We start from the raw sequence: 19,309 nt of genomic DNA on the forward strand, positions 1-19,309 counted from the left end.
TTGTAATAGGAGGAGAAGTTTTGAAATATTTCAGCTGAAGTCTGCTGCTTTGTTTTCTACAATTGAACTTGGATAAATGAAATGGGGGGCTGTGGCCCTAGTTGGACCTTGTTTCCTTTCTTCTCTGTAAGTTCCTAGATCACAGGCTATGTCACAAAGGAGCAACTCCCTCTCAACCTCTCCCTGGTTCCACTTTTAATTCTGGGGCTTTGGAGTCAAGCCCGTCTTTTCTTGGAGGTGGCTGAGCAGGACCCAGTGATACGTGTTCTCTTATACCTTGCCACCTACTGCTAAAATGAATTGAGGAGGGAAGCTAGATTGTAATGGCCAGTACTTGCTGCTACAATAACATTGAACACTGCAGGGAACCTAGACCCTCACTTTTGTCACATTCTTGGCCCAAACTTGCTTGAAGCAATAACTCCTTTCTAGTTATAAAATAATACTCTGGAAGAAAACAAATCAAGATGAAATATTTTTCAGGGCTGAAAATGTAGTTCTCTGAACATTTTCTTTTTTGTTCTACAAGGATTTATGTATTGGTCACATCCTATAATTCAAACATTTAGATATAACATGCACTGATGCTTCATGTCTCCAACCTCTTGGTGAAACAGGGTATTCCATGTTCATTAATTTTTTTCCTGGTGGTTGATGCATGCCAAATAATAATGATAGTATAATCAATTTTTTTGAGCACTTTCTGCAGGTGAAACACTACAACAAACACATCTCTAGGTTTCATTTTAATAACCTTTGATTAAAAGAAACTCTTTAAAGTACATTGCACACATTTGTTTGTTTGCGAACAGATCTGTGGGACAGACAACGTTATTGTCCCAGGGTTATACTGAAGCATTCAGTGATTTTCCATATGTCAGAAGCTCTGAGACCAAGTGGGTTCAGCTGCCTCTTCACTCATTGTCAACTGTCCCTTCTCAGTATGTCACTTGTGGACAGACTAACTTCCTCCTGATCATCTGGGGAAACTAGACAACCAAGCTTGTTATCTTACATGCAGTTTTAAATTAGTAAATTCTGAATTTGAGATTGACGTCACACCATTGCTCCAGAGAAGCGTGTATTGGCTTAAGATAACTAAGTTCTCCAGTCCTCAGAAGTGTTTCTCGTATCTTGCTTCTCTTGACTATGTCCTGGAAGATGAACGCTTTACCACTTTCACTGAGGAGATAACGGATAGTACCTAGCTCCTTGTCTCATCCTTTATACCCTAGTAATGATGGATGCAACCAAGGTTTGCTTCATAATGGTTTGTAACCAAGGTTTGTCATCGCTCATTAGAACTTTTCCTCTTAGGATGAGAGATGAGAATCATAGTATGCCAGTCTAACCCACCAGGCAAATACTTTGTTTTCAGTTTGGACATTCTGATGTTATTATTGAAAGAGGGACAAGGATGCAAAGAGAATTTCAAATAAGTCTCGAAGTATAATGTGGAAGAGCCAATCCCTTCCTTTTCCAGAAGGCCCCACCCCAAACTGGGTCAGGAAGGGCAGCAAAACAAAGGCAAACTGGGCGCAGTGTCTGGTTTGGAAAACAACAGTGAAGTCCGTGTCGGGGTGGCTCGGACGCGAGTGTTTATTAGATTAAAAGGAGATGAAGGACTAAGGTATTTTTTTTTTTTCTTTCCATGTGAACCTTCAGCTCACCTTCATGTGGTATTTCTGTTTTTAAAAGTTCATGTTTCACTCTTTTTGCCCACCCCCCACCTATGTGTTTCTCATTACATGTAGTAGGGCTTTTAATTTGCTAATTATAACTTTGGTTGTATCACTTAAAGAGTACACACTACTAATATAGCTTTCCTAAGATTTGAAAAGGAATTTTTTTTTTTTGCTCCAGCTGACTTATGAACATAACAGAGTGGACATGATAATGTAACAGAATAACCCAATGGATATGTTTATGTTCAGTGGATTTTAGAATATTATTTTGTTGTTATTCTTGTGTCTTTATTTTACAAAGCTGGAAGGAAAACTTTTCTTTGTCTTTAACTGAGGATAAAACTTTGCCAAGATGTTAAACATTCACAGAATGCAAAGTTGGTGACATTTGTCCTTCTGTTCAACGATAACATGCTATTGCTTTACAGGGCCCTATTCTTATTGCCACTCTCTTATTACCCCCCAAGAGTATCTTCCTTATTGACCAACTTGGTTTTTGGCAAACACAGAACTTCTGCCTCTAGATTAATGCTTTGCTTGGTAGGCCATATTGTATCTTTCAGTTTCTTATCTAAAACAACTTTAAATGTTTAGTGGAAGCAGAAAAAATGCTGCTTTAGTAATATCTAAGTGAGATTTCAGTGTGAATTCCTTGTGGGGGAGCTGCTCACTGATGGTCTTTCTTATACTGACAGGACAACAGTCTCCTGAGAATGACAATACCATCAAGGACCTGCTCCCAGAGAATGCTGGGATCGACCACCAGACAGTTCACCAGCTGATTACAGTTCTCATGAAGTTCATGGCCAAGGATGAGAGTAGCGCTGAGTCAGACATCAGTAGTGCAAAGGCCTTCAACACGGTCAAGCGGCATCTGTATGTCTTGCTCGGCTATGACCAACAGGAAGGTTGCTTCATGATTGCTCCTCAAAAAATGCGCCTGTCAACTTGCTTTAATGCATTCATTGCAGGAATTGCCCAAGTAAGTGGAATAGCATCTCTCAGAGGTCATGCCATTAGATTTTTAGTAGAACCAAGCCATACAATTCATCTTAGTCAACGTTGGTTGACTGTAAGGGTTTGTGCAGGGTTACTTGGCATTTGGCAGGGGCATGTGGAGGGGAACACAAAGATGAGTAACTTTAACAGCTTGGTGCTATACAAGGAATGTGGGATTTTTTTGTTTATTTTTCCCTTCCCCCTTTTCTTTCTTGGCTTCAAGTTGAGAGAGTTGAGTTAATCATGCGACTTAATTCATTGGTTCCTGCAGGCACTTTTCCATGTTTGCCTACTGCTTCTAATTGCTCTGTTTCACATCTGCTATACTTTACCTACCCATCCCCCTAGCCGTGGGCACTCACGTTGCTTCTAGCTTCTCACTATCCCAAACAGCTCAGCAGTGAACATCCTTGTACATGTACCTTATTGACCCATGTGAGAATTCCTTTGGAATATGGATCCTCGAGCAGAATTACTGGATTGTGGGGTATATGTATGCCTAATTTGGCCAGTGCTACAAATCTCGCTCTCCAGAATGGCTGCACCTCTGCAAATGACAGAGGATTTGGGGTTAGAGAGACTGGATGTGAATGTCAGTACTGCCACTTATTAATTGTGATAGCCTAGGCATCCTCTGCTTACTTGCTTGCTGGTAACAAAGATTTTTGGAGAGATTAGAGACCACATATTGCAAAATACTGTAATCAGTGCCTCCCTTATGGCAGGAACTCAATAGCTGGTAGCTGTTATTATCAATTAATCAAATAGGTTATGATAAAATCAACATAGATAAAGTGTTAGCAATAGCATGCAGTTGTCCATAGCGAATGCTGATAGCTAGGTAGAGCACCACTAATACTCATGTCTGTGATGAAGAGTTGTTGTTGTTGTTGTTGTTGTTATGTGCCATTGAGTCAGACCCAACTCATAGCGATCCCTCCTTGGTTTTCCAAGGCCATATCCCTACGGAAGTAGATTGCCCAACCTTCCTTCTGAGGATTGGCTGGTGGGTTTGAACCGCCAGCCTTCTGGATAGCAGTCAAGTGCCTTAGACACTAAACTACCAGAGCTCCTGGTGATGGCGAGAGGAGAGACCATTTCAGGCATCAAGCCAACCCTTTCTCCCTCCTTCCCTCCCTCCCTCCCCTTTCTCCCCCTCCCTTCCTCCCTTTTGTCCTTCCTTCTCTCCCTCTAAATGGATGCTTTGCATGTTTGGTTTGGAAATGTAAGCAGACATTTAAAAATGGAAATTAAAATCTCCAGAAAACACATGACAAAAATAACTCACTAACATTTTGGTGCATACCACTTGCTCCAATATACTGGCCATGACTATTTGTATTTTGTACTATGCCTATTAAATATTTTGCTCCAGTTTTTGTTGGGATGGTGAAATTTTCATTTTGATTTGAAAGTGTTCTTTGTCGTTTTCCTTCAGTTATTCATTTCTTTTTCTATTCCAGGTTATGGACTATAACATTAACTTGGGAAAACATCTCCTCCCCTTGGTGGTTCAGGTGCTCAAATATTGCTCTTGTCCTCAACTGCGGCATTATTTCCAACAGCCACCTCGTTGTTCCCTCTGGTCCCTAAAGCCTCACATTCGGCAGATGTGGTTGAAGGCCTTGCTGGTCATTCTTTACAAGGTGAGTTGCTGAGGTCACTCCTTTGTGGTTCGACTGAATCTCCCAGAGAGTACAGCACTAGGAGATCACCCAAGAGAACCAAGCTGTATGTCTCCAGTAGGATAAGAATTTGACCTTCAGAGAAGGCTCATGGTGTAGTTAGTGCTGAGAAGCATAGAGCTACTGCAGTGAAAATAGAAATGGAAGCCATGCCAGCATATTCTCTAAAAATGTTTAAAGTAGAAAATGATTAATTATAGGACATAGATCAACAACCCTTGTTTATGCTCAGAATCTCCTATTTTATCTAAGTAGTAATTATTAAGTCTATCTGAAAACAAAGCAGATATTTAACATTGTATTCATATACCAAATATTTATGCCAAGTAACTACCTTGAAAGGAAGTGTAACTATGAACCAGCATGCATTGCTGTCAGTCGTTCAGTTTAGGAGGAAAGAAAGATGGCCCCAGGTAAAAATATGGCCACAAGAAGAATCTATGGCTTTGCTTTTCTGTGTATTTCTTTTTATCCCTGAAAGATACTGAGAAAAATATCTAGCAAGATCAAGTGGAAAAACTGACCCTCAGAAATAACTGTTTATGTTTTTCTCCCTCCATTTTATTGAGCAGTATCCATACCGAGACTGTGAAATCAGCAAAGTCCTGCTGCATCTGATTCACATAACAGTCAATACACTCAATGCTCAGTATCATAGCTGCAAGCCCCATGCCACGGCAGGACCCTTGTACAGTGACAACAGTAACATAAGCAGATACAGCGAGAAAGAAAAAGGTACTTTGCATATCTGAATTCTATCCTGAACTTAGATTGACTATACATTTCTGGACAGTGTTTTTCTTAAGAGGTAGAGGAGAGCCCCCAGATACCATTCTGGAGTAAAAAAAAAAAAAAAAAAAGTCACTTCTTATTTCATTGATTTTCAGACTTTTCCCATGAATGTTGCTGCTTTAATTTTTAGATGAGCAGTCAAGAGAAATAATTGATAGGCTCCTAAAGCCCATTTCAGAAGATAGAATGTTTTGTAAAATATTGCTGCTTGGTCAAAGAGCCAGTGTAAACCTTTTCTAACTTATTGGAAGAATCTTGCTTTGGGGGCCGGGAAGTCAGTCTCAGTCTGCACACAACGGAGCTGTCATCTAGTAGGTCTCTAGTTTGCTACTGATCTTTGTGCTCATAGAATTTGAATGCATTCCAGTGGACTGCAGTGTACTTTCCTGTCCTCATTATTCAACAAGTAGCGATTAAGGTGACTGAAACAAAACATTTTTGCTGCATAAGTGTAAATTATTTCTAATATCAATCCCCTTTCTGTTAATAATTTCTCCTCAAAGGACACAATAGAATTAAACTTTATATAAAATAAAAGTACAGCCTGATTGCTTCCAGGTGAGGACTGAAGAATCAAGGTGTATATTTAGTTGATGTCCCAGGGTTATTAGACTTGTAATCCAATCCTAGGAGAAAGTCAAGTGTCCAATGACCCTTTGTGATGTCATTACAGTCTGATTTGATCAGACTGTTACTCTGCTCTGGAACTTTCTCAGTAGAATGGACCATAGCCCGTATTCTGTTGTTTGTCAGTAGCTGAAAAGTCCAGGTCTCTAGGCTGACCAGTTCGGGTACCATTCTGATCTTCCCTGGAGAGTATCTGTCTACTTGCTTAGATTTCTGGGAAATTGAGAAGTAGATCTGGTTGAACTGTGGATGTCCTCCATCTGCGGTTAGTCTGGATGGGAGGTGCCATCTTGAGGTCTTTCCATCTCTGTCATTTGTACCTTTGGAGCCTAATTTCAAAGTTAGGTAATGGTACTAGTGTTAACTAGTTGCTTGAAGAACTGTATTCTTGAAAAGAAGAATCTTTTTAAAAAAGAAGTAAAGAAAACATACCATTTGTGTTGTGTCTCCTCAGAAACATGGGGATTGATAGGTTTTCCTGTCTTCGTGAAAGTGCAATGGGATGGTCATTAACACTCATTTTCCATTTGGGCTAAGAAGATTACTATGTTGATTTCATCTAACGTTTACTGCTCCAGGTTTCATTTTCTTGTAGAAACTTGTGCATTAGGACAGGTTTGGCTCTTAACACTCAACTCTTTGCTTTGTACTCCCCTTTTTACTGAAGAAGTCTTAATCATAATCACACCTGAGACCCATTTTGTCCTATAGCTAGACATGATTAAAAGCCAAATCCTGTGATTTGATTAAACGGTTAATTCCATTTGGTGTTGTATTAAATACATTTGAATAGCTTTTCCTCTTGCTGTTTTGTATGTGGTCTTTCACCAGTCAACAGGATGAAAGAAAATTTGTGAAGTGAACTTTGTGGGTTGCAAAGTAGCAACCACTTCCTCCTCAATTGGTGTTTGGGTTCACTTCAATTTAAAAGTCGCCAAATGGGCATAGAAGAGGACATAGAGACAAGTTCAGCAGGCGCTCAGGTGACCAATCTGTTTAGAGTCTTAGGATCCTAAGAGTCAAAGATCCGTTCTGGGGTTTGTGAGATCCACGATAGCTACATGTGGCAAACTCCTCAGAGCCTAGTCCTATTTGAACAGGAGGAAATGTTATTTTCTGTTTTCTTTTTCCTTTGTTTCCTCTTTCAGTCCATGATCATTTGTGGAGCTTTTGAGACAACCAGTGGCTTTTCTAAGCTTTTCCTGTGTGTTGTGTGTTTCATTACCAAATGTAGAGTACAGTATTTTGCATTCACCAAGTATAAGGTGCATGGACTGTTAGGCTGTGTCTATGCCAGTTCCCAAATCCCAGGAAGGCATACATGATTTTGGAGAGGCCAGATCTACCCATTTTATTTCATTTCTTTTGCCAAATTAGCCTGAAACTTTATCCAAAGCAGGCGAGTTCAAGCAGTGTCACAGCCTCCCAGAAAAAATAGCTGACATCTGTGGTCATCTGGTATGAAATGTACTGGAAATGTTTCCCCAGGAAGGGGCGTGTTGAGATGCTTCTTGAAAATCTACCCATGGTGATGAGCAAAATGATGAGCAGCCTTGCAACATGCTTGCCCCACATAATTCGAAACCTGCATGGAATATCAAGGCCTGGCTAGACTTCGGCTGGTGCAGAAACCACCCCAGACTCTGTCCCATAATGTTCTGTTGAAATACTTGTGTAGACACAGCCTAAGAGAGAATAACCTCTTAAGTGTAATTTTGACTTTCTCTCCCCAATTAGAGGAAGATAGTGTTTTTGATGAATCTGATATTCATGATACACCTACTGGACCCTGCAATAAAGAGTCTCAAACTTTTTTTGCAAGATTGAAAAGGATAGGCGGCAGCAAAATGGTGAAATATCAGCCGGTTGAGATGAATGTTCAGAGAAGTATGAATTTTTTCTCTTAGTAATTTTATGCAGAAATGTTGTACTCTACTGTTTGTTTGGGGTGAAATCTTAATTTTATTATGTTACTACACATTTTGATACTGTTGATTTTTTATATATATGTATGCACAAACAGTATATATATATACACGTTTATATATATACGTGAGTTGACAGATACATCATTGACGTCATGATCGTCTTTGAGGGCCATTGCTTGACTTGATTTGTTGCAAACCGTTTGCTTCTCTTTCACACAATTTGAATACAGTTTCCTAGAATGGTCTCAGCCAAAAATGACCCCCCTCTCTTGTGCACAAATGCCTAGAGCTGAGCAATTATCCCAAAGCCTGATTTCGGAAATTAGATCTCAAACTAACATTTTGGTTTTTTTCGTTCCAAAGTTTTCTGATTTTTGAAATTAGAATGAACCATCCAAAAACTTGGCCAGAAAGTCATTTTTTCCTTCTGGTGGAGCTGGGATTGTGATTATGATTTATGCCAATTTTATGCCCAAGTGTGAGGGGAAAAACGGTGAAATCTCCAAGTGAAATAGTACTAGCTTTTTTTGTTTTAATCAGGTGAAATAGAACTGGCTGAATATAGAGAAACGGGTGCATTACAAGACAGCATTCTACACTGTGTGAGAGAAGAAAGCGTTCAGAAAAAAAAACTGCGCTCTTTAAAACAAAAATCTCTTGATATAGGGAATGCAGACTCCCTCTTGTTCACATTAGACGAGCATCGCAGGAAATCCTGCATAGAGCGGTGTGACGTAGATAAGCCTCCCCCGCCAGCCTCCTGCATCCTCCAAAGACAAAGCGACCACGGACGTCCCAGACAGAATTCCGCCACACGGCCTGCCAACGCTGAGATCCCCGAGAACCCAGCCATGGAAAGTTTCCAAGAAACTCGAAGACCTGTAATACCAGAAGTAAGGTTAAACTGCATGGAGACATTTGAGGTGAAGGTCGATTCTCCCGTCAAACCTATCCTTAAAGAGGACTTAGATTTGATAGATTTGTCCTCAGATTCCACGTCAGGGCCTGAGAAACACTCTATAGTCTCGACATCTGACAGCGACTCTCTTGTATTTGAGCCTCTGCCCCCTCTCAGGATAGTCGAGAGTGATGAAGAAGAGGAGATGATGAACCAAGGCAACGATAGTGCCTCTGGTAACAACGCTGCCTCCTTCCCCTCAATCCCCAGCCCTCCGTCTGTCCTCAGCCTAAGCACAACTCCCCTGGTGCAAGTAAGCGTGGAGGATTGTTCCAAAGACTTTTCTTCTAAGGACTCAGGAACTGGTCAGTCAGCAGGTCACAAGGACTCTGCTCCCATGGCGCTGGAAGACCCCACAGACTCTGAGGAGTCCTCAAAGCCAGAGGAGCTGCCGGAGTCCCCCCGCGGCAGCCCTCTCACCCTTAAGCAGAAACGAGACCTCCTTCACAAGTCCTTTGCTCTCCCCGAGATGTCAATGGATGACAACCCGGACCTTGGCATTGAGGAAGGGAAGCTTGGTGGGCCGACTCTAAGTTCAGGGGCAAAAACGATCCTCCTGAAGGTTCCAGAAGATGCTGAGAATCCGGCTGAAAGGGATAAGCCTGACACCAGCGCTGAGTCAGACACAGAACCGAACACTGAAAGGAAGGTGGAAGAGGACGGAGCAGAGGAGTCGGAATTTAAGATTCAGATTGTCCCCCGGCAGAGGAAACAGAGGAAGATTGCTGTGAGTGCGATCCAGAGAGAGTACCTCGACATTTCCTTCAACATCCTAGACAAGCTCGGGGAACAGAAAGAGCCAGGTGAGTCCACCCCTCTTCTTCCTTCCAGCCTTGCCTTCCGTTTGTGCATCTTTCCTGTCAGGGTATCGGCACTGACTCTGCGTCCAACTCTAGATCTCATAATGTCAGGGAGTGACATTGTAACTGCTTCATCATCACTCGCAATCCTTCCTGCTCACTAGAGTATGTTGGATTCACATGTGGGTTCTATTGGCTCCATCAGTGTTTTTGTATTTGTTGTTTTCAAACACGAAAGTCAGTTCTTGACCACTCTTGGCAGTAAGAGGCAATAATTAATTCATATCAGGGTATTTCAAATCCTTCGACCTTCTGCAAACAAAAGCCAGGTATTTGAACTGTTTTCCCTCCCTCCCTCCCTCCCTACTTTCCTCCCTCCCTCCCTCCCTCCCCCCGCCCTTCCTTCCTTCCTCCCTCCCTCCTTTCCTTTGCATAGTCCAAAGGAGGAACTAAAGTGAACGGTTAAAATAAAGCAGTGACAGTTTGCAGTGATTAAGAATTGACTGTATCATCATTTATCTGATTATAAAGACTTACCACATATCAACAGTCTGTATACTTAGGAACCAAAACAATGGCAGTTACAACCTAGACCCTAATGTACAGCCACCATGTGACAGCGATGTGGTTACAGCCCACGGATTTCCTGCTTCGGGTGCCATTTCTCACCTTTCCTTGGAGGCGCTGTTTCCAAGAAAGATAACTTGAAAGAATGGCAAACCAGTAGGCCACCTCATCCTAAAACAGTCTTCAGAAGTATTACTGGAATTCTGGTTGGAACTCTTCTTTATTTCTTAGTTCAGATCTAAAAAAAACAATTGGCCTGGGAGGATTATTTTAGTAGCTTCATAGACGGTAGGAATTGGGAATTGGTGAAGCTCTCAGGGACCTCTAGTCTAACCCTTCCCTTTCTTCAGGAGGATACTGAGCTTAGAGGGTGGACTGTGGCTTGCTCTAGGTCACACGATCAGGAAGTAGCAGTGCCAGGACTATTTTCCAGATCTAGAGTACCTCCTAAGAGAATGGACCCTGTTCCTCTCTTTCCCTTGGGCATCTCCAGCAGTTTCCAGCCAGAGGGTACTCTGGGAAAGTCCATTGAATGAAAGTGTGTTGGGAAAAGGTCGCACTCTAGCCAGGCAAGGGGGAGGAAACAATTCTGGTAACAACCAGACAGTTTAAGGTTTCCAGGGAAGTTAGAACTCCTTTTCATTGTTTGGAGCCAAAATTGCTACATTACGGGTGGAGAACAGTATTGGCCTAGAAACGATAGGGTCCACGGTCTTATAAAGTTAGGTGTATATGGAATATGGTTATATTTCTAGAACTGTGTGTTTATGTGTGTGTGTGTGTGTGTGTGTGTGTATTGCCTTCTTTATCCACCATTATAGCAAGCTACCAGGGAGGAAATTGTTTTTGTAGTAATACATTTGTTACCAGAACATCAGAAAAGTATCTGACAATTATGATAATATGTCCTTAAATTTTTAAATATATTATGCTGACATAATTTTCTATCAGGAAGTACCCACCTCCCACAAACATGCAGATATCCTGCCCTGCCTTTTCGGGCGTCGGAAGGAGGCCCGTGTGCCCAGCATGTCTCAGGCTTCCCCAGACCTTGTTGCCTCTGTCAGCAGGACTCAAGAAGGAGGCCCAGCCACCTACCTGCTGCTTGTCCCGATCTCACCACCTTGCCAGCTGCCTTTCTTGTTTACCACTGCCAGGCCGTTCCCTCTACCTCTGAATGTCACGTCATTGGATTGTGTCCCCCATTACTCTTATTGTTGCTGTTATAGCCAACCCCAAGTCATCCTCATATGTTGACAGTTTTGATTCCTGGTTCTTACTCTTTCCCAAATATTCCTTTCTGAATTCTTGTTCATTTCAGTGCTAGTGTAGATGACTCTTCTGATACTCAGGCTTCTCAGTTCTTTGAATTCATCTTTTCTGGTGGTTTTTTTTTTTTTTTTTTTTGCCTTCCACCCTGCCTAAGTTATTCATTCCCATGGTCACACCACAGACCTTGTATTACCAATCACTACACCCTTTCTAGGAGCTCTGGTAGCATAGTGCCTAAGGCACCTGACTGCTAACCAGAAGGCTGGCAGTTCAAACCCACCAGCCACTCTTTGGAAGGAAGATGGGGCAATCTACTTCCGTAGTGATACTGCCTCGGAAACCCAAGGAGGGGTCACTATGATTTGGGTCTGAGTCAACGCATATAACAACAACAGCAACAACAAAAGCACCCTTTCTAGGAGCATGGTTTCCTGTCTCCCATTCTCTGATTACTTCTTCCTCTTTCTCTGGACAGCAGTGTATTAATCCCACTTTCACTGTGCCTCACCACTTCTTGTCTGCTCTCTGTCCTCGACTTCAGTTGAGTGGGTATCAATATAATCCCCTCCACCGACATCCTCTTTGGCCCTCACTTTTTCAGAGTTTCTTGACTAAACACAACCTTCGTTAAATCCAACTCTCCCTCCATCAGCACTTCTACCTATCCATCAGATGAAGGTGACTGGAGAAGAAACATAACAGTGCTGACTAGTCTTATTTTAATTCACGACCATGAACCTCAACTGAATCCTTAAGACTACCTGGCAATCATAGCATGTCCATCTATGTCCCCATTCTCCTAAAGGACTATCTCACAGCTATTTTTGTCTGCAAATTTTGAGTAACTCTTCCTTTGACACAGTCAGAAGGACTCCAGTCTCCTATTATCTCCTCTACCTGCCAGCATCTGCGCTCATACATCTGGCCTTCCTGGCTGGGGCCAGCACCTGCGCTCACACGTCTGGCCTTCCTGGCTGGGACTAGGATGGATCTGGATCTACTCCTGTGTAATGCCAGTCTTGCCACTTGTGGAGCAGATCCCATTATTCTCATCCCTCAAGAATGTATATCTATAAATTCTCCTTTCTTTCTCTTCCCTTAGTTATTTCTTCCTTTCTGTTTCCAAATATAATCTTATTTCTCTCTCTCTAAAAATTAAAAAGCCCTTGATATCAGTTATCTCAACTCTCGTCCCATTTAGCTCATCCTCTTGTAGCAAAAACTTTTGGAAGAATTGTCTATATTCGCAATCCCCAATTTTCTCCTATCCCAATCTCTCAAAATCATTCCTAGGAAGCTTTCATGCCCACTGCTGCACCAAAACTGTACTTGTCAAGGTCACCAATGATCTCCATTGCTAAACCCAATGGCCAATTCTTAGGACTTTTCTTTCAGTATCTATGATATTTGACAAAGTTCACACTCCCACTTTATTTGGCTTCCAGAATACCATACTCTTTTGGTTTCCCTCTTATCTAGCGGCCATGCCTTCTTGGCCTCTCATGCTGGTTCTCCCTTATTTGCCTGATGAGGGAGTGCTCTGAGGTCTTGGTATTTGATCTCGTACTTCTCTGTCTACCCTCACTCTCTTGGTGATTGCATCTAGTCTTGTGGCTTTAAGTATTGTCTGCATGCTGAGACCCCTCTATCAGTTACAGCCTGTTGCTGGAATAATTCTGCATAACAACCATAAACTCTCAGTAGCAAACAATAATCTTATTTATTTCTATTGGTCATCTGGGGATCAGCTAATCTGGGCTGGGCTTGAGTGGGTGGCCAGACTCTGCTTTGTGAGTCTCCCAACCTCCTCCTGGGACCTGTGAAACCTGTTTTTTTTTTTTTTCCTCCTGGCAATGGCAGAGGCACAAATGGAGGACAAACTCCATTGCACAAGCTTTTTTCAAGCTCTTGCTAATGTTGTTGTTGTTGTTATTTGCCATCGAGTCAGCCCCGACTCCTAGCGACCCCTCCTTGGGTTTCCGAGGCAGTTATCACTACGGAAGTAGGATTGCCCAACCTTCCTTCCGAGGAGTGGCTGGTGGGTTCGAACCGCCAGCCTCCTGGTTAGCAGTCAAGTGCCTTAGGCACTATGCTACCAGAGTATCTTCAGATATTCCATTGACCAAAGCAAATCACATGGATGAACCTAAAATCAAGAGTCAGGGAATACATTCTGCCTCTTTAGTGGAAAGAATTTTGGAGTCACTTAGCAGAGGGCATGGATTCAAGGGAGAGTGAAGATTTGGCTCCATATCTTCCCAGTATTACATGGGACATACTCATACTAGAAAATTATCCCTTGTTTATCTGCAATTAAAATTTAAGTGGGTGGCCTCTATTTTCTCCAACAGCCCTAATCTATCTTCAAAATACATCCAGAATCTGGAACATAACCTTTTCTCACTACCACCACTGCTTCCACCCTGGTCTGAGCCACCAACATCTGCTATAGCGGTTTAACTGGTCACCTTGCTGCTGCCCTCATTCCCTTTGTATCTTCTTGACACAGCAGCCAGAGGGAGCCTTTAAAACAGGAAGTTACCTCATTCCTCTGCTTAAAACTCTGCAGTGACTTTTCTTTCAAAATAAAAGCTTCAGTCCTTTAAATGCCTGTTGTTGTTGTTGTTATGTGCCGTGGAGTCAAACCCGACTCATAGCGACCCCTCCTTGGGTTTCCGAGGCAGTATCACTACGGAAGTAGGATTGCCCAACCTTCCTTCCGAGGAGTGGCTGGTGGGTTTGAACTGCCAGCCGTCTGGTTAGCAGGCAGGTGTCTTAGCCACTATGCTACCAGAGCTCCCTTTAAATGCCTAGAGAGCCCTATGTGGTCCTAGCCCTCTTTGGCTCTCAGACTTCATTTTGAGCTGTTCTCTCCATACTTGTTCTACTTGGCCACAGTGCCAGCTTGTGATTTCTTGGACATTCCCTGCATGTTTCCACCTTGGCCTTTACAACACCGTCCCCTCAACCTGGAACTGTCTCCCCTCATACCTCACTTCTTCCAGTTCTTTGATTAAACATCAGATTCTCAACGAGCACTGCTGTGGACACATCCCACCCTCTCACCCCTACCTGGTATCTCCATATTTCTTTCTTTTTTACATTTCTCATCTTCAAAGAATTTGTCAGCTAACAAACCTTGTAATTTACCTATTTATTATGTATATCAATTACCATCTATCTCTTCACTAAGATGAAAACTCCTGAAGTTAAAGAGTTTTATCTGGTTCGTTCACTGACTGTATCCTGAGTGCCTACTGGAATGCTGGCAAATATTTGGTGTGTTAATAATTAATTGTATGACAATTTCTACACAGCTATATCAAAAATTGAATAGAAATATTTAAATGTATACCTAGTTCAAATATTTGCTGACTTAAATTGTATGCAACTGCCAGGCTTCATAAAATGATTGAGAACTGAGAAAAAATGGCCCAGCTTAATGAAGCTTGATATACTAGTGCTTATTAATGATTGTCTTATAGTAATGACACATCTTTAAAGTTAAAAGTTTATCAAGTACTTTAATAAACACACCAGTACTTTAAAACCCTTAATAATATTCCCAAGAATTCTTGACAATTACTTTTAAGTTTTGTTATTGTTTATTATTGGTGAAGGTATTATGGCCCATTAGCAATATACATAGAACTGAGACTGACAAGGCAAGAGGGATAAATATGCATATTATTTGGCTAATGGTTTGGAGTGAAAAACAATACCTAATCTTTATTGTCTTATGACTAGTGTAATTTTTGGCATTATGAAGAGGATTTGGGAAACTTTATTCTTCTTTTATTATCAAGAAGTAATTGATCTGAGACTTCTGGTAAGATGGCAGAATAGGTAGACAAGCTACATAGACCCGCTTCAACAAAGAAAAGAGAAACCAATTGACACAGATACAGAAGACAATCCTGGATCCCTGAGCTTTGCAAGGAAGGATACAGTAGGGATTAAACACCAACTGGTAGGAGAACCTGAATGAAAACAGTGAATAAGGAGACAAATGGAGCTGAGGACTGTCAGCTATCCTGATGGCACAGACAGTTTGAATAATTCCAAGTGACATTAGGACTTGAAAATTAACCTAAAAACCAGCCCTGCTCATCAATGACTGCATGAACAACTGCATGATAACTAAAAAAGGGAAATAGCAAAGAAGGTGATCAACTGAGTTGTAGACTTTTGGCTGTCCGGATGGTGCAGCCATTTTGAATGTTTACAAGTGGTGCAGCCATTTTGAGTATTTCAAGCAACAGTGTTCTTGTTCAGATTTCAGGGACCTAAGAATAGACTTCACATGCCAAGGAAGGCACGGACATACCAGAGGCTGATGACTGGAAAGGTGCGATAACCTCTTTGTTATTCTTATACTCCACACCGTCTTGGTGAACGGAGGTACTGCTATCTCTCACCTCCACCCACCTTCTGGGCTGGCAGGAATTCCATCCCAGTCTGTGTGCTCTGACAGAGCCTGGGTGCCCTGCCCTGCTCCCCCCAGATTTATATTTTGTGTGTTTGTTTTTAAACTATTCTCTTTTTTTCCTTCCTTTTTATTTTTATTCTTTCTTTTTCTCTTCCCAGATTCTAGTTTTTGGCTTTTTTCTCTTCTCTTTTCCTGGTTCCCTTTTTTTTTTCTTGTGATTCTTCCCATCCCTTGTTTTTCTTTTTGTGTTTTTCTCCTTTTTTGCTTCATTATTCTCTTACTTTAGCTCTTTTCCCTTATTCCACCCTACCCAGATATTGTGGTTTTTTTTTTTCTATTTATATTTCTTTTGTCTTTTTACAGTATTTCTTTAAATATTTTGTTTCATTTATTACCTTTCTGCTTTGTGTTTTGTTTTTTGCTCTTTTTGGTGATTGATCCTGTATATTTATGTGGTGTTTTTTTGTCCTCTTCTTTTTACTTTTTTGGTGTTTGTTTTTAATTGTTGTTTGGAGTGAAAAATAATACCTAATCTTTATTATGCAACTGCCAGGCTTCATAAAATGATTGAGAACTGAGAAGAAATGTCTAACTGAGTGGGAGACAGCAACTGTGCACATATGATCCAACCATACTCACACATCCTGCAGCCCCACCTACTTGAGTGTGGGCCACCACTTGCTTCTGCACCAACTGGCCAATGCTACACAACAGCCAGTATGAGCCTGACTCACCCTTAACTGCTCTTCAAAAACAGCCAACAGAGATCTGTACACCTACTTCTATTCTCTATCACACCAACCAGGAGACAGGTGGTGAGTGTATAAGTGCTGCCAACTAGCACACAGAAGAGCATAGTACTCTGCCTATTCGGATACATCCAAATAAAACAAAGAAAATGAAAATCTTGGGTGGATCACTCTGACATACCATCACCAATTAAAAATAAATAAAACAATGTCACAATGTCTCAGAGGCAACAGACCATCACAGTCCACACAAAGAAGTAAGATAAAGCAACAGAAACGAGGGAGCAGGATACAGAGCCAGAACACATACCTGAGGAGGAAGCAGCATTGGAACTTCCTGATAGAGAATTCAGAAAAATTTAGGTACCTTTAACAGACTGAGAGACAAATCAAGGAAAACACTGACAGAAATAGGGAAAACACAGACACAACGCTAGAGCAATTTTGGAAGACAATAGAAGAGCAAAATGACAAAATAAATGGAAATTAGAAATGATACAAAATCTACAGATAGAAATCCAGAAGATTACTACTAAATTTTCAGGAATAGATAACACATTGAAAGGGCAAAGGAGTAGAATCAAATCAATGGAAGACAGAATTAGTGAGATTGAAGACAAATACCTTAATATTACTTTGGAAAGGGAGCAATTGGAAAAAAGATCAAAATAAAATAAAGAAAGCCTAAGATTCATATGGAATACCATCAAGAGGAATAATCTATGTGTAATTGGAATTCCAGAACAGGAAAATACAAATAAAACCACAGAGAAAATAGTTGAAGATTTGTTGGAAGAGAATTTCCCTGATATGATGAAAGATGAGAATATATCCATTCAAGATGCCCAATAAACCCCAAACATGATAGACCCCAAATGAAAATCACCAAGACATATCATAATCAAACTCACCAAAACCAAAGACAAAGAAAGAATCCTGAAAGCAACATGGGATAAATGAAAGTTACATCCAAAGGGCAACCAATAAGACTAAACTCTGATTTATTGGCAGAAACCATGCAGTGAGGAGGCAGTGAGATGGTATATATAAAACCCTCAAAGAAAAGAATTTCCTTCCAACCAAAAATTACATACCCAGCAAAATTATCTATCAAATATGATGGTGAAATTAGGACATTTTCAGAGAAGCAGAAATAAGGGATTTTGTTAAAACCAGACCAAAATTACAGTATATGCTAACATGAGTCCTTTGGACAGAGAATGAACAACAGCAAACAGCAACTGACCATTATTAACAGACATGATGACATAACCCAGAAACCAACCCAGTTATGGAAGTATCCAAAGTGAAATAAGCTTACAAGATTGTAAGCAGGGAACCAGAGACATCAATTGGCAAATGAAGACAACTACAAATCAAAAAGGGGAAAAAATAGTGTATTTACAGAACTTCTAAGTGGTAAGGAAGTCAAGACAATTGCAAGATAGAACGTACTATTCTAAACTTGGGAAGAAAATTATAAATCACTGGATAACCTCAAAGAAAAATGATAAACTGTCACATCAAAATAAAAAAAGAGGACAAGCACAAATATTTAGCAAATACTAAAACAATAGCAATGAAGGAAATGATAACACAATTCATAAACAAAATGAGCTCAGCACTGAAAATTGCATGTAACAAAGAAATCAGCAACACCATGAAAAAACATAACAAAATGATAGCAACAAATTCATACTTGCCAATAATTACACTGAATGTCAATGGATTAAATGCACCACTCAAGAGATGTAGAGTTGCACTGGATAAGGAAATATAACCCATCAATATGCTGTCTACAAAAGACACACCTTAGAGACAAAGACAAACATAGACTAAAAATTGAAGGTTGTGAAAAGATATATCAAGCAAATGGCAACCACAAAAGAGCAGGAGTGGCAATATTAATTTCTGATAAAATTGACGTTAGGACAAAAACCACCATAAGAGACAAAGAAGGGCATTATATAATGAGTAAAGTATCAATTGAACAAGAGGATATCACCATAATAAGTGAAACAGCCCCCAAATACATAAATCAGACTTTAACAGAATTAAAAAGGCAAACAGATGACTCCACAGTCATAGTAGAAGACTTTAATATACCACTTTCAATGAAAGATAGAACTGGAAAGAAACTCAGCAAAGACACAGAAGAACTAAACAGTATAATCCACCAACTTGATTTTATAGACATCTACAGAGCACTTCACCCAACAACAGTACAATATACATTCTTTTTCAGTGCTTGTGGAACATTCTCCAAGATAGATCATATGTTAGGCCATAAAGCAAGCCTTAATAAATTTTAAAACATTGAAATACTGCAAAGTATTTTCTCAGATCACAATGCTATCAAATTAGAAGTCAACAATTGGAAGACCAACAGAAAAAGAGCAAGTACATGGAAACTGATTAACACCCTCCTTAAAAATGACTGGGTAATAAAAGAAACAAAAAATGAAATTAAAAAATTCCTTGAATCAAACAAGAGTGAAAACACAGCATACCAAAATCTTTGGAACACAGCAAAAGCAATGATCAGCCATGGTAGTCAAAACAGCCTGGTATTGGTACAATGACAAGACACATATATGAATGGAATGGAATTGAAAACCCAAAAATAGATCCATTGACCTATGATCAGCTGATTTTTGACAAAGGGCTGAAATCCATTAAATGAGGAAGAGATGGTCTCTTTAACAAATGGTGCTGGCAAAACTGGATATCAATTTGCAGAAAAATGAAACAAGATCTGTACCTCACACCACACACAAAAACTAACTCCAGATGGATCAAAGACTTAAATGTGAAACTA

At 40.6% G+C, this 19,309-nt stretch overlaps 1 protein-coding gene across 1 annotated transcript in view; it reads left to right on the forward strand.

Moving 5' to 3' along the window:
• Nucleotides 1–19,309, forward strand: part of UNC79 (unc-79 homolog, NALCN channel complex subunit) — a 284,033-nt gene that overhangs the window by 158,136 nt on the left and 106,588 nt on the right. Inside the window, exons 27-31 of the mRNA XM_042781482.1 lie at nt 2,381–2,667; nt 4,148–4,330; nt 4,942–5,104; nt 7,526–7,675; nt 8,257–9,477. Coding sequence (XP_042637416.1) covers nt 2,381–2,667; nt 4,148–4,330; nt 4,942–5,104; nt 7,526–7,675; nt 8,257–9,477 — 2,004 coding nt within the window. The remainder of the gene's footprint in view (nt 1–2,380; nt 2,668–4,147; nt 4,331–4,941; nt 5,105–7,525; nt 7,676–8,256; nt 9,478–19,309) is intronic.

The sequence above is a fragment of the Orycteropus afer genome, unplaced genomic scaffold, assembly GCF_000298275.1.
Source record: "Orycteropus afer afer isolate SDZICR_OR568_19922 unplaced genomic scaffold, OryAfe1.0 scaffold00127, whole genome shotgun sequence".
Lineage (NCBI taxonomy): Eukaryota > Metazoa > Chordata > Mammalia > Tubulidentata > Orycteropodidae > Orycteropus > Orycteropus afer.